General features: G+C 36.2%; 2 protein-coding genes across 2 annotated transcripts; both read left to right on the top strand.

The window, feature by feature from the left end:
* The first annotated feature begins 4,212 nt into the window (after positions 1–4,212).
* On the top strand, positions 4,213–22,852 carry LOC146305932 (sterile alpha motif domain-containing protein 9-like). The gene is made up of 12 exons (XM_084713163.1): positions 4,213–4,321; positions 5,903–8,440; positions 9,060–9,131; positions 9,269–9,537; positions 13,469–13,589; positions 18,659–18,791; positions 19,078–19,292; positions 19,412–19,668; positions 20,694–20,822; positions 20,913–21,054; positions 22,096–22,131; positions 22,245–22,852. The coding sequence occupies exons 2-12, from the start codon at positions 5,926–5,928 to the stop codon at positions 22,511–22,513; spliced, it is 4,158 nt and encodes a 1,385-aa protein (XP_084569289.1). The 5' UTR covers positions 4,213–4,321; positions 5,903–5,925; the 3' UTR covers positions 22,514–22,852.
* On the top strand, positions 12,503–18,246 carry LOC146305933 (protein NLRC3-like). Its single transcript, XM_084712557.1, has 7 exons — positions 12,503–13,030; positions 13,469–13,679; positions 14,010–15,789; positions 16,630–16,803; positions 17,213–17,386; positions 17,682–17,855; positions 17,975–18,246. The coding sequence occupies exons 2-7, from the start codon at positions 13,643–13,645 to the stop codon at positions 18,084–18,086; spliced, it is 2,451 nt and encodes an 816-aa protein (XP_084568683.1). The 5' UTR covers positions 12,503–13,030; positions 13,469–13,642; the 3' UTR covers positions 18,087–18,246.
* Positions 22,853–23,151: the final 299 nt, after the last annotated feature.

The raw sequence follows: 23,151 nt of genomic DNA on the forward strand, positions 1-23,151 counted from the left end.
AGAACTTTTATAAAGACATCACATGGAAACATTTCAGTGAGTTGTACTCAGAAACCAATATAAAGAACCATCTGTGAAATATTTCACCCAGAAGACCCTATGAGAGATTTTAAAGAAGAACCATTCTATGGTGTCATGGTTCCACCCAGAAATCTTTATGGGGATTCTTCCAAGAACCCTTTCATACACCAGTGGTTTCATCTAGAACCCACCCAGGGTTCTTCTAAAAAAAAAAAAAGGTGTTCTTTGGATGAAAAGGGTTCTTCATGGAAACCAAAAAAAAAACTCTTGATGACCCCTTTCATCAAAAAAGAGAAGCAGATGGTTCTGGGTAGAACCTCAGCCCTTCAGGTAGAACCCTTTTGGAACCCTTATGTCTAAGAGTGCGGGTTAACGTGCCAACTTGATTCAGTTGCGAGCTGCTGGGGCGGAAGGACTTGAAATCATGACGAGCTTGACATTTTGCATTTTCTCATGATGTTAGTGAACAATCTTTATCTCACATGGTCACATTAATGTCTGTGACTTGAGCAGAGATTTTCTGAAGCGTGTGTGTGTGGGTTTTCAGTAGTAGAGGATATTTTTGAAGTGTTTTCAACAGAAATGTGATCTTTGTAACTGGAGGTTTGACGTAAGGCTGAAAAACATTCCTGTGGTGTGGTTTAGGTTTTAGAGGCGTCTTAACAATTTGACTCGGCATGAAGGTGTTGTAGGTTAGAGGAGGTTTTTTGCAGAGGTGTCAGGCAGGACTTGAGGAATCTGATTTTGTGTTCGTATTGTACAAATTATCTAAACACCTTTTGAGGACTGATTTTGAAACACTAACCTCCAAGTGGAGATTTTCCCTAAATGTATTTGCGGCGTTTCACCTATGAATTAAAGCATTTTGATTTAAGTAACGTTGCTTAATTTGAATCTCTTGTGTCACTGCTTTGAGCGTGAGTCAGTGGGATGTTTTCTCTCGTATTCTGCCTGTTATTTTGTAATGTGCTTCATTCTCAAATGGTGTAGCAAGTGACAGGTGTGTGTTTATTTCACAGAGTCAATCCAGTCCATCATATTAGTCAAGACTAATTGCTTTTAAACAAATTTACAGCTGTTAGACTGAGTTTTCTTTGAGACAGTGGAGTGATCCAGTTCTCTCCCAGTGACAAAGACACCGACATGATTTTGGAAGGTGACACTGTGCTTAACAATGCAGTGAAGAGTGTCATTACGTACATTTTTACACTCTTGCATACAGCTCACAACATAACCCCGTTGGATGCCATGGGCTCAATGCTGTTAGAAACTTTTGCTATGGGGCAAGAAGTACTTCAGGATTTATTTTGCAATGACTGCAACTAAATATATGAGGTATTATTCAAACAAGTATAAAGGTGTGGCTTTTTGTCATGATTTAAATGAGACTGAACTGAAATTATGCCATTTTGTCATTGTGCTAAAATGAATATAAATATTATATATTAAAATATATTTGCTAACCTATACTATGTTGCCTGGTATTTCTTTCTTTAAAAGATGGTTAAGAGATCACAAAATCCAAAGACGACGTGGTAGAAAGTTCATTTGGAGTGCTGGAATGTTACTAAATACTTTTACTCAGGTCCTGTGCTGACAGATTTGAGAATAAGATAGATTAGTTAGGGCTGCACAAAAAAAATCATATTGGGATTATTTTGACTGAAACTGCAATTGCAATATGCAATGCGATTAGTGGAAATGATCAGTTTTGCATTACAATTTTCATGTTCACTGAAAAAATAATATTAATATTGTGATGATGTGTTTGAGGTCTGTATCAAACAAACATTTTTGTTTAGTTTTTTTCAAAAAATTACGATGTGGTTATGGTTCTGCAATGTAGATATTGCACTTGGCTGTATTGCGATTTTGTTGCCATTGTCATTAATTGTGCAGCCCTAAGGTCAGTGATAGACCAAGTAATCAGCTGACCAATTAATTGGTCTTTCGCTCACCTCGACCAGCTTCAACAGTAATAGACGGTGATTTCAACAGTGATTTCTTGCATTTATTATATTATATTATAGGCATAGTTAAATAATGACTTTTTTTTAACTATTGAGATTGTTATGTAATAATATTTAAGAAATAGTAAATTATTTACTATGACTGTCCCCAACATTTCAGAGATCAAATGAATGCACCCCACCCTTTAATGGAAAAACTTCCTAGCATTTCCAGTAAAACAAAACTACTGCAGCTGCTGCACATGTCAATCTGTAATTATACTCAGGTCAACCCACCTCCCTACCTGCCTGCTCGTCTGCATGGGTAATAACATTGGTAATATATTATATCTAATGATATAAGTTATAATAATGAACAGTCACAAGGGCTGTTAGTTTGTACTTTTACTGGTATCACTTTATTTGAATGGGTGGGCATAAGACTGTCATTACACTATCATGACTATTGAGACCTGTCATAAACATAAATTCTTGATTAATGTTGATGACTGTTGTCATTCAGCATCATTCAGTCAACTATGTAAATTTTAACTTGACATTAATTAAGACAATAATGTAATAAGACAGCTGTTAACCTACTTTAGTAACAAGTAAACTAGCTAACTGCATTTATAAATCAAGCAACTCTGGAAGCTAAATCACAATGGTACTGAACTCTGTCATCAAACTGGTGTTATAACATTTAATGACATCTTTATGACTAGTCCAAAAGGTTCTTGAGGTCAAGGGAATAAATGATAAATGTTGTGATATGGTTTTCATACCTTAAGTTTATTTTCCTGATTTGTACTTAAATGTTTATCAAAGGTAGTAAAAGTACAAACATTCTTTATTCGAGTAGAAGTACAGATACTTATGTAAAAAAAAAAAAAAAAAAAAAAAAAAAAAAAAGCCTACTTTAGAGTCTGTCTGTCCATCAAGTCTTTAAGTTAAATCACTTTGGTGCTGTACTCTGTAATAAAACTGGTCTTATAGGATTTAATGACATCTCAATGACAAGTCCAAAGGGGTCTTGAGGTCAAGAGAGTTATTCATGACACCATTATAAAACATATGACAGTGTAATAAAACTTAATGACATCTTTATGATAAGTCAAAAATGAAACATTTTACATGAGGTAAACTTAATAATTCATATTAACAGCTTATTTAAGATTAATGTTAAGTTGTCATACCAAAGGAATCTCAAATCATGTCAACTTTGTATTGAAAATGACAACTTGACCAAATTACATTCACTCTATGTTTATGACAGATGTAATATCATGGTGATGACAATGTAATGACAGTCTTATGCATACCCATTCAAATAAAGTTTTACCATTTTACATATCATAACGTAAGTGATTTATACTTACATACTTTATTATCTTTTCTTTATTATTATTTGTACACACAGTGTGGGACATTGACTTCTAATGGAGTTTTTTCAGTATGAATCTGAATACTGCAAACTCAGTGCTACACAACAAACATAAAAGTTAGAAGCTTGATAAGCAAACATTGAGGTATCATGACAACAGTTAACTCTGAGTTAACCATAGAGATTTGATGAAATGCTGATAAAACCTGTCAAACAGGTTTAAGTAACCACAGGAATGAACTGTTGGTGAAGGAATGCATTGTGTGTAGGATTCCCTGTTACAATTAATGAAACTGAAAGTGCATTATAGTATCCATTAAAACATTCAGAGATCAAATGAATTCACCCCTCCCTTTAGTGGAAATACGTCTAAGCATTTCAAGTAAAACAAAACTACTGTGAGATAATAAAAAGACAATACCAAAAGACATCTTACTCCCCCATTTTATCATTTTCATGGCCAATTGTTCAATCTGCCATGACCTGTATCTGCCTGATTCTGGAAAATGTTTTTTTTTTTTCTTTAATATGTGATGATGCTCTTTATGCTCAGACAACATTCATTTATTAGCAACATATTTTTCCTCATTTATATTTTTGTATAAACATATGCAAGTATAAACTTCCATCTGTAACATTATTTACAAACCAGATTTACAAAGCAACATGTTTCCAAAAGTTTACCCACTTACTATGTAAATAGTTTGTTAAGTTTTCTTTCTCCTTTTCAAGCAGGGAACACATACAGTCTTAAATGACTCTTACAAACAGTTCGATGACAACATACTAATTAGTAACTTGGCAATCACAGTCTGCACATATTTGTCTGTAATTATATCCACCAATCTTGGGTTTGGCATGTGACCATATTAACTCCTCCTCCTCCTGTGTTACATTATATAGTTACCTGAATACATGACTTGTTCACAAGACTTCAGAGAGAGACCTCTACTTCATGTGGAATAAGGTAAGACAATTACAAATATCTCTCTTTCTCTCTCTCGGTCTCTGTCCATCCATGTACATATATATATTCATATATATATATATGTGTGTGTGTGTGTGTGTGTGTGCATACACATATATATAATGTAATAATATGTAAATAGATTTTATTTATAGGGATGTGCATAATACTGTCATGACACCTATCGTGAATTTAAGGGACTCTTTAAATTTTTTTTAAATTTTTCTCTGTTGTCATTAGATGTCATTCAGTCAGTTATAGCACTTTTGAAGCAAAATTGCTTGAGTTGTCTTTGTTATGACAACCTGACTTAAGTCAAGCCAACAGTCTCTTTGTTATGACTTGACATCATTAAACTTAAAGAAACCGTTAACCTTCATGATATATTATTATTATTATTATTATTATTATTATTATTATTATTATCATTATTATCATTATTATCATTATTATTGTTATTATTATTATTATTATTATTATTATTATTATTATTATTATTATTATTATTATTATTATCAAACCATGTCAAATTTATTAAAAATGACATAACTGACCAAATGACACTACATGACAACAGTCATAAACATTCATGAATACTCCATCAGGGTTCTTCATGAGGGCCTGAGGTTCTACCCAGAACCATTTGCCTCTGAATTACCCTTGTTGGAACAAAGGGTTTGTCAAGGGTTCTTTGTAAGACTAAGGGTTCCATTAAGAACCCTTTTCATCCAAAGAATGTTTTTTAAAAGAAAGAGTTCTTCAAGGATTTTAAAAATCTTGGAAGAACTTTTTCATTGAGGGGGTCAGGATTCCAGCCAGAGCTCCCTGGGTGGGTTCTAGATAAAACCTTTGTAATAGAAATAGATTCTACATAGAATTCCCTCAATGTGTACAAGATAAAAGCCTTGGAATATACAATGGTTCTTGATAAAACCCTCTTGGTGGGTTCTGGATAAAGGCTTTGAAATTTAAAATGGTTCTGTGTAGGACCCCTGAGTGTGTTCTAGATAAAACCCTTGGAAAATAAAAAGGTTCTCCCTTGGTGGGTTCTAGATAGGACCAATAGAATATAAAAAGGTTCCCCATAGAACCCCCTGGGTGGGTTGTTGTTGGCACAAATAGAAAGTGAAGGTTCTTAATAGAACCTCCAGAGAGGGTTCTGGGTGGAACCTTGCACAAATAGTTCTAGGTATAACCCTTTATCTTGGGTTCTAGATAGAACTCTCTGAAATGGTTCCAAGTGGGACCTTTAAAAAAATGTTCTAACAAGAACCAAAAACAGTTCTCCTATGAGGACAAGCTGTTAGCACCTGTATTTCTATGATCATATGAAAGCCTTATGACAGTCTTATGCACACCCCTTCAAGAAAAGTGTTACCTGTTACTCATGACTCAATGACTGATCCATTTTACTGGATTGTTATCACTGACTTATTAAGCCTCATAACTGGTTGAGGTGAAGCTAATTTTACCCACTACATATAATGCTGGGTATTACAATTGGTGCACTATAAACTGATTATACCAATCTGTTATGTTATTTCAAATCATAATCTACAAATATTCTCATTTTTCATTAAGGTAAAAGTAAACCAAAAGTACTGATGGCAAGTGGATCTGCCCTGTCCACTGCTGGAGGTGTGGAAATTTATGTGGGAAGTGAAATCAAAGACTCCTCACTGCTGGATGTTGTCTATGCAAATCAGTTTGAAGGAGAGGATTTTGATCCAAAAGTTCTTGAGCAAACAGAAGAAAACTTTTACAGAGGGGCCCCACCCAAATGGTTAAACTTTCACATTAGTGAACAAGCGGAGTCAGACGGCACTAGAACTCCCCTTATCAAACGAGATGGTGGGGAAGATGGATACAATACACTCGTGAAAAAAATTAAACAAAGAAGAAAACACCCTGGAATATCAACTGTTAAACTGTTCCACCAGCCAGGATGTGGGGGAACCACACTGGCCATGCAGGTGTTGTGGGACCTGCGGAAAACCTTCAGGAGCGCTGTTTTAACAGGCACAACTTCAGATATCACAAATGTTGCAAAGGAGGTGGTCCACCTTTTCACAGCCGGCAGCAGAGGCTACAAGAAAACTGTGCTGCTGTTAGTGAATGATGAGCAGATTTTGGGAAATCTGCAAGAAAGTATCATGATGAAACTTGCTGAACAGAAAGTTGTCACCTATAATGCTGTGGTGATATTACTCTGCTGTGTTAGAAAGGATGAGGTTCTACAGAGTGACCATGTTGTCCTCAAACAAGTACTTTCTGACACAGAGCAGCAAAAATTCAATGAGAAAAAGTACGAGCTCAGTAAGAGATTCAAGAAGAAATGCACACAATTCCATGGCTTTAACATAATGCAAACTAATTTTTCTCAGGATTACATCCAGGAGGCATGTGCTGTATTCAAAACAATCAAAAGAATAAACAAACCAAAGACACAGCTTGCTGCCATCCTATCCCTGCTGAATGCCTATGTACCAGGCTCATATCTTCTGGAGTCTCAGTGCCTGGACTTCCTCAAACATGGAGACCCTTTCAATGAAAACCCTTCACTGGAGGACAGAATGAAGCCCTTTAGCGAACTAATTATCACCTTCCAACAAGATATAAGATCTGGGAAAAAAGTCCGCATGGCTCACCCTTTGATAGCACAGTGTTGTACTAAATTGTTGGATCAGGCAGGTGTCACCAGAAGTGATACAGCAAGAAACATCTTGACCGATTTGTGCAGAGATGAGGTTCCTTCATTTTTTCTTGGTTTTGTGAAAGACATGCTGACCAAGAGAGAACGCAATAGTACAGAGAATGAAGAGCAACAAGAGCTGTTTTCTAAACTGATTCAAGAAACTAAAAAAGAACCAGAACTGTGCACATCACTTTTAAAGGTTGCATCAGAAACATTTGACCAAAATCCATTTTTTCCACAAGCACTTGCTCGTTTTTATTACATAGCAGTAAAAGACTACAATCAGGCAGAAATGTGGGCAAAGAAAGCAATGGACAGAGATCCACAAAATTCATTTGTTGCTGATACACTGGGTCAAATCCATAAGAAACATCTGGAGACCAAAAGGGATTCAACAACAGAAGTTTTGAAACTGGCCAGAAAGGCCATTGAAGCTTTCAAGCATGAAGAACAACTTGCTGAAAATGAACTCAAGGCAGACGTGAAAGAGAATGGCAAGACGAGATTCTCTTTTTTTAACACTGCAGGGCTGTTTGGATACCTGGAGGTTTGCAACATGTATCCTCTACATGTATTTGGAGACAGCCTCTTAAAAGATCTAATAAGCAGAGACGAGGTTGAGAGAAAATGTGTATTTCTTAAGAAATATCTGACATACTCAAAGCCTAACATGAAGAAAGATGATCCTGATGACAGGTGCATTTCAAAATGCTACAGCAAGTATGTTGGAGACACTCATTTGAAAGATAACAGACAAAAAGGCACTGATTTCATGCAGAAGCTTAAACAAAAGCTGGTTGACTCCTCCACTGGAGTACCCTCATTTCTCGACAGAGAATTCACTGAATCAGAACTTAAACCAATAAGCACATGGTGGAAAGAGATCTTTCTACGTTCTCCAACTGCAAGAGAAAAGATGCCCCTGAGGTCCAGAGATACACCTGAGCTCCACCTGGTCACCCTCCTCTTGTCCTGGCCTACAGACAGTGAGGACACATGTGTTGTTGGCCTCAGTAAATTAATTCAGGATATGCACCGCTCTTATGAAAATACATATGAGAAATACTTTCAATCAAGGCACCTCCGCCCTCTGTTTTTCATGGGAAAAGGTCAAGATCTGAACAGAATTGTTCACAGAAATGTCCTCAAGGGTTTGTGTCCTGAACAAGATAAGGAAACAGTACAAGACTGGGGCAATGAGAAGATTTTCCGAGATCCAAAGGTCCAAGCACACCTTCTCCAAGTTAAAGGCGTAGTACAAAACTACAGAGTCTATGTAACTATTGGTGGCAAAGAGATTGAGGTGGATGCAAACCTGCAAAACAGCCTCTGCATAAGAGGCACCGTTTCCTTTTTCCTTGGATTCACCATCAGAGGTCCTGTAGCCTTTGGCATCCAGAGAACTGCACAAAAGGATAAGCAGGGTAACATACTATAACTTAAGAAGAACTTAATACCTTCCTACCTTAAAGTTCAAAAACAGCTCCAGACTTGAGTCTAGTTCACTTTTTTAAGTATTGTTGCACTATGCTTGAACTTATCTCTTCTCTGTTCTGGGAGAAAATACAGAACAGAATAATTACTCTTTGTTATTTTAATAGGTACAATGCTTAACTTTCACAAATTGCATCCCGGCACTTTTCAGCATAAAAGACCTATATTGTAAATGCCAGAAAGCCATTTTTAACACATACCAAAAACTCCTATGATGTGTTGATGATCCTGAAATACAAGATCTTCTGTTATCTTGTCACTGAGATTCAGGGATTTACCACCAACATTTTTTATAGATGGTTTAGGAACATTACAGAATGGGACATGACAAATTTGGAGAATACACATTGTACCCCAATCATCTAGATGGCAGACCAGTGCCTGACCCTATTGTGATGCATGTATGAGCTTATATTGCATTTCTAACAATTTAACAAATAGTTGCAATTAAGATATTTTTGGTGAGTCACATTGCTGTTTATTTTTTTAAATGTTATTCTTAATTTTGTGCACTGCTAATGAAATCTCATTCTATTGTACTGTGTGAAGTCTCAGAGGTGGATATCTCAAAACCTGGACGAATGAAACCACACCTGTCTGCCTGGACAGACACCACTACAGGTAAGTAGTATGCAAAAATAAAAACTGGGAATGAGAGGTGATAGTTTCAGATGTTTTAGAATTTTAACATACGACCATTACAACTTCTAGTATTCACTTTTTGTTTACTTTGCTCTTATCCTTTATGACTGCCTCAGGTCAGCATTTCGTGGATCGTCATCAGACAGCTCTGATCAACAGAGTGAGGGATACAGGGTACATCCTAGATAAGCTCAAGGAGAAAGGGTTGATCTCAAAGGAGAACTGTGAAGCTGTGAGTAAGCTGCAAACCACACAAGACCAGATGAAGGACATTCTCAAGTTTGTGACTTCGGCTGGCCCAACAGGCAAAGATGCTCTCTGTGACATCCTGAAAGGGATGAAGAGTATGAAGCCTCTTATCCGTGATCTTCAGGAGTCTGGAGCTTAATGTAAAGTTGAAAAGCCAAAGCACATGTGACAATGAGAAAGAAATTGGGAAACAGACTGTATATTTTGATTCAAAGGAAATTTTGGCTTTGCATGCATTAATGTACTTTTTTAACTGGATTGTTTCTTTTACTTTTTAATATTTTTAGTATTTTTAGACTTTTTTTTTTTTTTTTTTAACTAATCAAGCATTAAGAATTTGAGGTGTAGAGAAGCTGCTGGACAAAATGTTTTCCAGTAAATGGAAGTCATGCTTAAGGTTCTAGTCAAACAGCAAAGCACTTTTTGTAATGGAGTTATACATGTCTGCCATGAAAAGGAATGTTAAAGGTCATTTATGAGGATCATATAATTTTTGTCATTTGTATATAGTTTGTTTATGGTTTGTTTGTGGATAAGAAATGTAGGAAAATATAACATCTCTTAAGACTAGTAAAGATTAAGCAACATACAAAGAAACGTATTCTCGGTGGATATTTTTTCATACATTTTGTCATATCTGTCTTTTGATGTTTAGTTAATTTCTTCCATGTAAATACTCTATTTCACATTTAACAAGATAGGTTAAGCAAACCTAATGCAATTGTAAAGGGCACACTTCTGAAGACTTTAAGGAGGGGATTTATCTTCCTCATCTTGCCAGAACCTGGCAATAGCTCCACCTCAAAAATGTTGGTTTTTAGGGAAGAATACACTAGAATACAAGACTTTTGATGCTTTGCTGTAATGTGCTTGATGTAAGGCTTGGAAATATGAGGTGTAAATGATTAATGCAGAGATTGAAGGTTTGTTTGTTTTATTTGTGCAATAAAAAAAAATCCAACAGGGTCAGTTCAGGTAAATGGTAAGATTTATCCAAACAGAAAGTTTTAATTTAGAAGAGATGAATTGTTTTAATCCTGTATCACTGATTCTTCCCCTCTGTCTATCATTTATTTTATTTTGATATTGTTAAGAATGAGAATAAGATTGTGTATATTTTGAGAATTTTCAGTTTCTCATGAGCAAATAGGGCAACATTCTCTCATGGATGTCTCTAGTACTTTTATCTTTTGTGATTTTTTTTCCCCCACTTACAATTTTGTTATCATTAAATATGTCAATAAAAGTTTTATTTCTGCAACAAATTTACTCAGACTGAAGACAAAAGTTTGTTGTTGTAATGGTTTCACACAAATAAAATAATCCAGGTGAAATTGATGCAATATCTGTGAAAATATAAAATGCATAGTCTTGTATTGACTCTCAATAATATTTGTAAATGTTTTTGCAGTTACTTTGTGAAGGTCTTTTTATCCTGGAATAATGTGCTGCTTTTATTGAACATTTTGTCACTGACCAGTTGAGACAAATTCACAATACTGAAGAATACACAGTAATTTTCATTCATTTTACTCCTTCATTTTACTACTTTAATATTCTGTTGTTATAATAGTTATTTTCACTTTACTTTCACTTTAATCTTTATGGCTTACTTTTATTCAAGTTTTAGGAAAAAACAACAGTTTATTTCTAACTGTTACATAATTTACTTCTCTTGTTTAGCGAATTGAAGGAAGGGTTCTCTGTCAGAGCAAAGTTCCACTCACTCAGATAAAAAGATAGCTTGCTCTGAGGAAATATGAGTTTGAGGAAGTCACACTGAGTTTGAGGAAGTCACACTAATCTTTCAAAGAAGCAGATGCCACCTGACGATAGCAGATAGAAGGTGAGTTAAAAATTTTTACACAGCATTTAATTGAAGTAATGATATGAATGAGGAAATGTCACTGCGTTTGGTAAATTCTTATGAAGATAGTTAAAGATGTCTTAGGCCTGTTTGGGACTGGCTCATCTACTTTGTGGGAGACAATCACTGATGCTTCTTGTCAGGCAATTTCCTGCTGCTCTTTATTGGAAGTGAAAAGTTTATTGCCCCATATTTTACAGTACACTAATAAAGACGTTACAAGCCATAATTTGTATCAAGTTAAACTAAAAACATACATAATATATTTATGTCTTTCTGTATTAGAAACTAAATAAAACATAAGTGTAGCCTAATTAGACACCATACACCTAACTGTACAGTATTAGACCCATTACTCGTACTATTAGTAAAACTCAGATGGTAATTTGGGACACATTACAACAGAACTGTGCTGTAAACAAAGGTGTATTATTTCTCACTGTTAGACCCTTGTTATACTTTATTACCCTGCAATTTGGGACACATAACAACAGACTTGTACTGTTACCTAAAGTAGATTATTTCCCTACTATTAGATCCTTATTAGACTATCATGCAGCGTAACTGGGGACACATTACAATAGAATTGTATTGTAACCTAATGGGAAAACACATATGAGCTACTTCCCCATTTCAAAACAATATATAAACCAGGTCTACTGAGTAATGAACAAAATCAGAGAGGTAGAGGAATATTTTGTCCATGGGTGAGTGCACAGAGTTTATTGTAAAACCGCCAGATAATGTGATTCAACCAAAAAAGTAGGCATCAGTCTTGGCTACTCTGCCGCTCGTATGGGATCAGTGTAGGAGTGTGTGTCTCACACAGATATGTGATTTCACTTTATTTTATTGTACAGTTCTGTTGTAATGTGTCCCTAATCACCTCTAAGAAAGTCTAATAATGATCTAATTAGGGTCTAATAAAGAACACATTATTTCTATTTTTGTCTAATTTGGTACAAAGTAAAGGGTTGTTACATTTTATTATTATACCATTAGGTGTATAGTGTCAAATTAGGATATAACTGCTGTCTGCTAAAGAACATATTTCTAGTTGGTTGATTAGTGTACTGTGAAATAAAGTGCATCCAAGTTTACTCCAAATACTACTAAATGTCTTTTTGATCTTGTCCTTAAAGCATTTTATCTTGCTGAAATGAACCATATTGTGTAAAAAAAAAAAAACTCTACTAAAGCATAACTCTCCCATCATTCTAATGCTAAATGATTAGGCTACAGATTGAATGGACTTTCAAGCCAACTGAAAACAAATGAAATCCACAATTAATTTTTATAAGCTGGTGTATTATACCGCTGACTAAACTGTAAGTACATTTTCAATGCCATTATGTACAGTATTCTGTCAATATTTTGTATTTTCTGTTTAAAGTCATAATCCTGCACCGGGATTTGCAATGAGGAGTGAAAAACACAATGCAAGTTTTCTTGTTGTTGTTTTTTTTTTTTTTAGGAAATGGATGAAGACATCACATACTCCTGTAGGCTTCTGCGTGCCTGTGAGCGGCAGCCAACGTATGAGAATTGAAAATAACTAATGTTCATTTTTGTTAAATAGTATATATATATATAATAAGTAGTAATCTGATACAAAAATTTAGACAGTACTATTATCATTTTAAGATGTTTATGCGTGCCTAGCACAACCATTGACCCATATGTTCTCTATAGAGAAGAGTCTGGGATATACAGTATCAAGTCTGACTTGCTTCAACCAGCAGATCTCAGCTCCATATTTACGGTATGTAAATGTGCAAATAAACACACTACAAATACACAAAATTATGTTATTGTCCCTATACACCTTTTACACTTCTTCTGTTGAGTTTTCTGTCCTAAACAGAGCTTAGCTGTCTCTGTGGTGATGAGGTCACATGCTTGGGGCTCACAGTGACCAGGAAACAAAAGATCTTTATTGACATAGAGCTGGCGGAAAACTCCAGGAGAATAGTCCTACACCATGATTAGACATGTGAAAACAGCCAAAATGATCCTGCCTTCTTCAAAATAGTCTGCATTTAAATATATCTGTGAAATGTCTTTATGAAACTTGACTCACATCACCTCTTGCAGGAGTTGAAATCATTCACCTACACACAGACACATTTACACACAAGTCCTAACCCTCAACAGGGTAAACTCATTCAGTATTTTGTATATTCTCTATATTCTGTTTCAGCGGCTGGAGGAGATTATTGTCCATTTTGTGAAGAAGGAGCTGAAGAGGTTACAGGAGACAGTGAGTACAGATCACCCAGAATGCTTAGAAACACAAAGGGAGGATGAGGACGTGGTGTATGGCGAGGAGACCAAAGAGGCTTTCCTGAAGATCACACAGCACTTCCTGAGGACTATGGATCAGGAAGGTCTGGCTGTCGCTCTGCAAAAAAGTAAGAGTTAAAAAAAAAAAGATCAGACATAAGCCAATCATTGTACAGGTCCACTGCTTCTTTAACTCTAAACTGACTCTCCCTTCCTTTAATAGTTGAGCAAACTTGGTACATCAGTCAACTTTCTCCTTTTCTTCACTTAATGTCAACTACTGTTGTCTCATTTTGTTGTTAGCGACTGACACTATTTCAGAAAACCATTGGCTTTGAGGCAAAGGAACCAGAAGTGGAAAAAATGCTAACTAATATATGCATTTCAGGACTCATTACTGCAGTATAATAGAAACTTCAACAATGGGTCATTGATGATCTCTGTTTTCTCTTCATTAGAAATCGCCACGTGCCAGCATCAACTCAAATCTAATCTAAAGCAAAAGCATCAGCAATTGTTTGAGGGGAATCCCGAAGAAAGACGCCCAACAAGTCTAAATCAGATTTACACAGAGCTCTACATTACAGAGGAAGGCAATGGAGAAGTCAATTATGAGCATGATGTGAGACAGATTGAAACGCCATCCATGAAACAAACAAGGCCAGGAATGACCATCAGGTGTGAGGACATCTTTAAACCCTCACCAGGAAGAGATCAACCAAACCGAACAGTGATGACATGTGGAGTGTCTGGCATTGGGAAAACAGTTTCAATTTCTAAGTTTATTCTCGACTGGGCTGATGACAAAGCCAACCAGGACATAGAATTTACATTTCCATTCACTTTCCAGGAGCTGAATTTGCTAAAAGGGGAAAAGTACAGCTTGGTGACACTTCTTCATGATTTCTTCAGTGAAACCAAGGAGGCAGAAATCTACAGATTTGACAGTTTCCAGGTTCTGTTTATCCTTGACGGTCTGGATGAGTGCCAACTTCCTCTGGACTTCCACAACAATGAGATTGTGACTGATCCGACAAAGTCAACCTCAGTGGATGTGCTGTTGACAAATCTGATCAGAGGGAAACTGCTTCCCTCTGCTCATCTCTGGATAACCACACGACCCACGGCAGCCAAACTGATCCCTCGAAAGTTTGTTGACATGGTGACAGAGGTGAGAGGGTTCACTGACCCTCAGAAGGAGGAGTACTTCAGAAAGAGGTTCAAAGATCCAGAGCTGGCCGGCAGAATAATTTCACACATCAAGACATCACAAAGCCTCCACAGCATGTGCCACATCCCGCTCTTCTGCCAGATCGCTACCGCAGTTTTTGAGGATATTCTGACAACAAATGAGAGCCAAGAACTGCCCAAGACTCTGACTGTGTTTTACGTCCATTTCCTGTTGGTTCAGTCCAGACTGATCCATTTCAGGAGCAATGACAAAAGCCCAGTCTGGACCACAGAGACAAGGGAGATGATTATGTCACTGGGAAAACTGGCTTTTGAACAGCTGAAGAAAGTTAATCTGATCTTCTATGAAGACGACCTGAGAAAATGTGGCATTGAGATCAGAGCAGCATCAGTGTATTCAGGAGTGTTTACACAGATCTGCGCAGAGAAATCCAGGCACAAAATGTTCCGTTTTGTCCATTTGAGCATTCAAGAGTTTCTCGCAGCTCTCTATGTCTCCCTGAGCTTCAACAATTCTGGTGTCAACCTTTTGTCAGACACACCATCGACCTCTTGGTGGCATGTAAAACGCAGATACAAACCAGTAGCAAAAGATCTCTACCAAAGCGCTGTCAACAGAGCCCTGGAGTGTCCACATGGACATCTGGACACGTTTCTCCGCTTCCTCCTGGGGCTTTCAGTGGAGACTAATCGCACCCTCCTTAAAGATCTGCTGAAACCGGCGGGAAGTGGCCCAGAGACCATTCAGAAAACAGTTCAGTACATCAAGAAGAAAATCCAGGAGAATCCTTCCACAGAGAAAAGCATCAATCTGTTTCACTGCTTGAACGAGATGAATGACCATTCGCTGGTGGACGAGGTCCAGCAGTATTTGAGCTCAGAGAGTCTCCCAACAGACCAGTTCTCTCCTACCCAGTGGTCGGCCCTGGCCTTCATCTTACTGTCGTCTGTAGAAGAACTCAGTGATTTTGACCTGAAGAAATACTCTGGTTCAGAAGAAGGTCTGCTGAGACTGCTGCCAGTGGTCAAAGCCTCCAGTGCGTCTGTGTAAGTGGATAGAACTGGATATATTTATATGAAATAAAATTGATTTAAAGCATGCTGACAAGCCAGAAGAAGAAAAATATAACAGTATAACCTGAAAAGTTAATCGTTATAACAAGATGTTTTCACCTTCTAAAAACCTATTTTCATGTTATGACAAGATAATTTCCCCATATTACAACATACAAAATTATCACATCGTAACAAGAAACTTTTCTTGTTATAACATATCACATCTTGTTATATGTGAAACATTTCATGTTATAACAAGGAAATTTATTGTAATAACATAAAACATGTCATGGAAATTTATATTGTTATAATGTGATAAAATATTGTTGGAACATCTTGTGATAAAAATAAATGGTCAAGTTATTACCTTATAGATTATTGTTCTAAATTATTTTATTTTTATTTTTGAATATTTTATGTCATAATGTGATACTTTTATTTTCTTATTTTGTTATGATGTGCTAACATATTTTTGGTGTATAGTTATCTTGTTACAGTGCAATGTGAAAAGTTACACTATTTATCTTATAATGTAAACATTTCATGTTATTAAGTGATAACATTGTTATAACATAAAACATTTCACCTTATTGTGCGATAAGCTATGTTGTTATAACATGAGAACATATTTGTAGAAAGTCTCATTATATATAATGAATAAATAATTAATTATCATGTCATAACATGATGGCTCATTGCTATAAGATGATAAAAAACTTTTTATAACTTCTCATCATAACAATTGATGTTCTGTCTAAACAGTAGTTCACTAATTTTTTAACACAACTGACTGAGTACCAATTACATTAAATATTGTTTATCTCATTGCAGGTTAAGTGGTTGTAATCTGACAGAGAAAAGCTGTGAAGCTTTGTCCTCAGTTCTCAGCTCCCCATCCTGTAATATGAGAGAGCTTGACCTGAGTAACAACAGCCTGAAGGATTCAGGAGTGAAGCTGCTCTGTGCTGGATTGGAGAGTAAAAACTGTGAACTTGAAACTCTCAGGTCAGGATAACCCAGATTGTGAAGGGTGACCCTCCACTTTTAACATTTCTATTCGTGACGTGGTCTATTTATATAACCAAGGCCAAGTTACTATTTTACAGTCTCAAGCTGTACACTTTGGTTAAATTAATATTAGTAAATTGCCAGTTTGTAAAATACACCCAGGTAAAACTAATGTCATCTAAAACAATAATACTGCTTGTAATCTTACTTTCACAAAGGTTATTGTGTTCATTTTTGTTGAAACTGAAACTGTTTTAATAAAATGCTAATTCAATTTTATGGTTATTGTAGAGGTTGCAGTTTGTGCTGCTACTGAATTGCATTCACCAGTATATTATCAATACTGGTCTCTCACCTCAGTGTCTGAACACTAATTGCCAGTTAAATATTGTGCATCTCTTTGTAGGTTAAATGGTTGTAAGATGACGAAGAGAAGCTGTGAAGCTTTGGCTTCAGTTCTCAGCTCTCCATCCTGTCATCTGAGAGAGCTCGAACTCAGCAACAACGACCTGGAGGATTCAGGAGTTGAGCTGCTCTGTGCTGGACTGAAGAGTCCAACATGTAGACTTAAAACTCTCAAGTAGGCTCCATTTTGTTGTTTTTCAGTGATCTTACATTTCATTTCATTTTCATTTCCATGTCAGAAAATGCATAGCGAGTAATCATCCACATTATTGCCTCTGAAGCAGAACACTGGCTCTAGACACAGCCTTTTGCATTTTTCATGATCACTGTAGGTTCTCCTGCACACTTGGAAAGGGGGACTGAGAAAAGTTGTTTGCAGTGTGCAACCTTTTCTATTCTACGCACTGATCCCTTTAACTAAACAAATTGTTCAGCACTTTTTAAAGGCTAAGCCTATTGTGTGTATGCAGACTGTCAGGGTGTCTGGTCACAGAGGAAGGTTATGCTGCTCTGGCCTCTGCCCTGAGCTCAAACCCCTCCCATCTGAGAGAGCTGGATCTGAGCTACAATCATCCAGGAGATTCAGGAGTAAAGCTTCTCTCTGATGGACTGGAGAATCCAGACTGGAACCTGGCAACCCTCAGGTAGAGAGACATGTTCTCATCTTCTGGGTGAGAGTCTTGGTAATAATTTGATGGATATTGGGAGTTATGCCTGTAGGCGAATAAGTTGGTCTGACTTTTATTCACATTTATTCTTCCAGGGTTGACCATGGAGGAGAAAGGAGGTTCAGATTTAGCCAGACAAAGTGTAAGTTTAGTTTTATCATAACAACAAAAAATCACTTTGTTTTATTTCAGCAGAAAAAAGTTTAAATCAAGGTTAAAGTCAAATATTTCTTTAAGAGTTTGGTGCAACATAATTTGAAGTTTGAAGTGTTCACACCAACTTTATTTGGTCCACTTTAACCAAACACTGGAGCCGTTTGTTTTGGCTGGTGTGAAGGCCAGACTTGAAGTCTGAAGTCTGGCAGGGGACCAACCTGGACTCACAAGATGTTCAGTGGTTCTACTTAAGTTGTATCATTGTTTGTATAACCCAGCCTAAATCAGAAATGTATTAAAACTGTACTTTATTAATTAGCCATATCATATAACAGCCTTTAAAATGTGTGTATAATCATTATTTTTTACTGCAGATGTGTGAAGGAGGTGTAGTCAGTGCAGAGAGGCACTATTTTTCACAGTTTCAGAGACATCCAGAGTTTAGAATATATTGCTGTCATACCAGAGCACTACTACTAAATGTGCTTTACTATTTTTCTATGTTACCATATGAAAAATATTTTCATCCAGGGTACAATATATGTAATTATACTGTCATTTATCAATTCCATAGGCCTTTCTGGAAAGTTGAGGCATGAGCCTTTGGGTGGTTCTAAGGTAAGATAATATAATTTTATGTGTTGTATTTATATATAATTATCTGAACTATCTGAAATGTCCACTGAAACAGGACTCCAGTGATTGGACAAAACTTGACCCTGCAGTCATCACAGTGGACGAGGTTCAAACCTATAGGTAAACACAACCACAGCCACCTGCAAAAATAATTAAATAAATTATAAAATTGAATGAATGCTAGCAAATGTCAGTAATTTCTTAAAATAAATTCCATTTTGAACCACTGGTAAAAATCAAAGCTCAGAGCCAATGCTGAGGCAGCTTTACTCTAAATATATCAAGATAAATGTTCTACATTTAACAAATTTTTACTGAAATTCATTTTATGTTGAAATAATCATAGCCAAACTCAAGCAAATGTGTAGTACATTCAAACCCATTTATATTCCCTTTGACTCTTTAGCCTCCAGTCTGACGCAGGTTGCTATGAATGCGGTGTCTCTGCCCTGCGCTGGGTTTGTAAAGAAAAGGTCAGCTTCAAATACCAGTTTTGCTCCTGGGACGAACACAGGGAGAGGCCTTCATGTGTGGGATACATGCCAGCAGGCCCCCTAATGGACATCACAGTCACAGCTGGAAAGTTAGAGGAGGTGCATCTTCCACACTGGATCTGTGTAGGTAAGATGTCCTGCAATGTGAAAGACAAACCTTTAATCAGCATTTTACAGCATGCAAAAGATATATTGATCCATCTCTTCTCTTATCTACTACAATAAATTTGTGCATTTGTTTTGTAGATGACAACTCCAAAATTTCAGACATGTTTGCAGTTCTACATGTGGATACCTGTGGGGATTTTGTTGAACAAGTGTCCGAAGTGACAGCGTCCCACGTCAAGTTATTCCAGCCGGTTTTCTCTCCAAGAGGGGTCATGATCTGGAAGAAACTCGGCTTCTCTGTGAAAGTTTTCTATGACGTGTTAATATACAAGACGATCAAAACTGCCCTCACACTGCATGTTTACCTGGTGCCACCGGATCCTGTCCTACAGCAGGTTATTTGACATGTCACAGAAATAACACAAAACATTACAAAAGGCAATTAATATTACAGTTAAATATAATAAATCTTATACACAGTTAGATATGTAGGTCTTGTTAGTGACAAATGTGTAAATGTGCAGGACTATTTCTGGGCCTATTTTTGTAACTTCTTGTGATTACCAGGCAGCTAGCAGGAACTCATTGTGCCTGCCTAAGAAACAGAAAAAAACAGAAAAAAGAAGTTCCATAAAAGTAATTTGGGTCACAGTTTATTTTACAGTACACTAATAGCGATACCACGTATCAGTCAGATTAAAAATAGAAATAATATGTTGATCATTAGTCAGTTATTTAGTAGTAAATCAGAAAACAGCCTTAGTGATGGTGTAACTAAAGTTGGTGTAACTGAAGTTTTTACTGTGCAAAGATACAGCACTGCCATAAAACATCTGTTTTTAAAATGGAGTTTGGTTTAACAGTCTGTCCTTTCAAAAGACCACAGAGAGCGTTAACGTCAGTTCACCTTAATTTAGCTGACCTGTTTTATTATAATGATCCTTGTAAACAGGAAGTGGAGGTGGAGCTAAAACCGACCTGTTTTCAATGTCACTTGTGTACTAAGCACAAGCCCTTGATTATACTAGACGAAAAGATTATAAAAGTATTTGATTGGGTTGCACAGGCTACAAGCAAGATAAGACAATTTAACATTCAGCTATAATGGCACAGGGTGGTTGCACAGTAAACATATATATTACACAGTTGTTCTTGTCAGTAGTGTGAAGAAAAGTTCATGTTCTGTTGAACATCTTAGCAAGATAAAAATCTAAGGGACCAGATAATCTGGGCCAATCAGAAACTAAAGACTGAATCCTCACTTACCACTTTTAAAAAATGTAATTGTTGATGTTAATATTCTGAACAACAAACAGCAGTCTGAAAAGTAGCGCAACAGCCTGAGTGTGTTTCCCAAAATATTGAACTGTTCCTTTAAACACCTTTAATTCCAAGAATGGTCCAATTTTTCTCCCCACAGACTGTGGAGAAAGATGAAAATTCTGAAGGATCCAAAAGAATCCGAAAGCCACGTCCAGACGAATCTCTTCAGATGGAGAATCATGTCTTCCTCTCAACAGACAAAGACACTGCAGAAATCTTACCTGATGTATGAGCTTATTCTGAAATCTGATGCTACTTTTAACATCCACAGAAACGTTTTTAAGTTTTTAGTTTTAACACAGTATTTCTGTCACAGAAACTAAGGCTCACATTTGAGAGGAGAAGCCCAAATTTCTTTGAGGTGTTCATTAGAAATGCAAAAAGTGACTTCAGGCTAAAACTTGAATGTGAGCACAAGAAAGGGAAGGACACAGTCTGGACTAGCATTATCCGAACAGGTCAGTGGTGATTTAAACTTTTACACAAAATTATATTTCATCCCTATGTACCAACTTTGTTCTTTTGAGCTTAATATGCCCTGATACCCAATACCCTGATTTTTTTTTTTAACATTGTTAATACAATGTTAAAAAAAACAAACAAACAAAAGAAAACTCCAAGACAAAGTTGCACCAGCAAAGATTATTATGCTATTATACAAAGATTAGTTCTAATTAGAGCAAAATTTGTAATGAGCAAATCAACTTTAAAATTGCAGACCAAAGACCAAAATTAAATAGAGATTATTCCACATAGACATAGGCTTTGCTTATCCAAATTAGAACAAATAAATGAATGAATGAATGAATGAATGAATGAATGTGCTTGGTAAAAAAAAGTTAACAAAATGTTACATTGTTTGTTAGCTATCTAAAAAAGTTAACAAAACATGACATTATTTGCAACATTAACAATATTAAATTTTTTTTGCTAGTTAGCTAAAACTTTAAGTCACATATTTTGCTGGCTAGCTAAAAGGTTAACGATACAAAACTTTATTTACTAAAAGGTAATTTTAAGTAAAAAGTTTGGTTTAAAAAAGTTAACAAAATGTGAAATTGTTTGCTAGCCTGCAAAGCACTGAACTGTGTGCTAGCCAGCTAAAATATGAACAAAATCTTTCATTGTTTTCTCGCTAGAACGAAGACACACATCATAAACCTCAGTTGCATCGAGTCTGTTTCTTCAAAGAATTTGATTATTTTGCTTCTCAAGTGTAAGTTTAAAGTTAATACTGGATCATTGTTTAAGTTGGAGTATAAAGAAGTGGTGCAACATGATTCATTTTAATCTAGGTTTAGTGTAAAAACTTAACTGAGGTTTAAAGAGAGGTTTAAATTTAATCTTTCTTAATGTTAAGCTAGTTCTTAAGTTTAGTGCAACATATTTTGAAGTTAAACCATGATTTCATTGGGTTTAAAATCCTTGTTGGTGCAATCCAGCCTAAATCAGCCAAATATCCACACAGTAATGGGCATTTTCATTTTTATTTTCTTCAGAGGACTACCAGAACAAGAGCATTCACCATGACCAGGGTAACATATTTTATTATAATTGAGTACTAATACAACAGAGCCTAGATCAGTATAACATCTAGCAATCACTGCTGGGTTGTTTCCATTGCTTTAATATTCATTGACTTCTTCAGGTCAGCATTTCGTGGATCTCCATCGGACGGCTCTGATCCACAGAGTGCACTACACAGGAGCCATCCTGGACGAGCTGAAGGACAGGAACTTGATCTCAAATGAGACCTATGATGCCGTGAGAGCTTTAAAAACCACACAAGACCAGATGAGAGACATTCTCAAGTTTGTGACTGCCGCTGGCACAAGAAGCAAAGACGCTCTCTATGACATCCTGAAAGGCATGAAGTATCTGAGGCCTCTCATTTCTGAGCTGGAGGGATCTCAGTGAAGGAGCAAAACTGAAGAATATCACTGGAGTCTGGTTTTGCTAAGTGGATATTTGTAAGAAAATTATATGTGTCTGTGTTCCATGGGCTGACAGAGCTCTGTTGTATATATTAAGGATAAGGGACATATTTTATTTTAACATTTTCTTTCTTGTAGATCAAAATGTTGTATTGGATTTTTAAAATCAATTACAGTCTCAAAGCTGTGCCAGACTGGTTGCATAAAACCACTTACTGTCTCTGATGCAACAAAAAACCCAAATGTGGGACTACAGAACAATATATTCACTTATTTTTCTACAGATTTTTGTTACATATTCAGGACAAGTTTTACTATGTACCTTCACATCTAGTATTATTTAAGGACTTTTTTTAAAATAATTATAATTGTACTTTTCTATTTTACGGTGCCTGCTCTGTTGCATAATTTTGTATAAAATGTTTTATGTAAACGAAGGTTTAAGTTATCTCAAGACAGTAACAGCATAATAATCCAAATAACAGCATGTGCATTACATTTTAAATAAACATAAATATTAATCTTTTTTTGGTCTTTGCTTTCTCAGACTGTGCAAAAAAACCTCAGAGCCTCTCAAGTAGGCAACAAAATGAAGAATAAGTCTTTAATTACCATATATAA

The sequence above is a fragment of the Lutjanus erythropterus genome, chromosome 23 (genome assembly GCF_056507025.1).
Source record: "Lutjanus erythropterus isolate fLutEry1 chromosome 23, fLutEry1.hap2, whole genome shotgun sequence".
Lineage (NCBI taxonomy): Eukaryota > Metazoa > Chordata > Actinopteri > Lutjaniformes > Lutjanidae > Lutjanus > Lutjanus erythropterus.

What these genes read in the sequence shown, in the direction of transcription:
- LOC146305932 (XM_084713163.1), top strand. Translation starts at nt 5,926, where the DNA reads ATGGCAAGTGGATCTGCCCTGTCCACTGCTGGAGGTGTGGAAATTTAT. An exon ending in TGCACAAAAGGATAAGCAGG is followed by an intron (nt 8,441 to 9,059) that starts GTAACATACTAT and finishes TACTGTGTGAAG; the next exon opens with TCTCAGAGGTGGATATCTCA. An exon ending in GACGAGGTTCAAACCTATAG is followed by an intron (nt 18,792 to 19,077) that starts GTAAACACAACC and finishes TTGACTCTTTAG; the next exon opens with CCTCCAGTCTGACGCAGGTT.
- LOC146305933 (XM_084712557.1), top strand. Translation starts at nt 13,643, where the DNA reads ATGGATCAGGAAGGTCTGGCTGTCGCTCTGCAAAAAA. An exon ending in AAAGCCTCCAGTGCGTCTGT is followed by an intron (nt 15,790 to 16,629) that starts GTAAGTGGATAG and finishes ATCTCATTGCAG; the next exon opens with GTTAAGTGGTTGTAATCTGA. An exon ending in TGTAGACTTAAAACTCTCAA is followed by an intron (nt 17,387 to 17,681) that starts GTAGGCTCCATT and finishes GTGTGTATGCAG; the next exon opens with ACTGTCAGGGTGTCTGGTCA.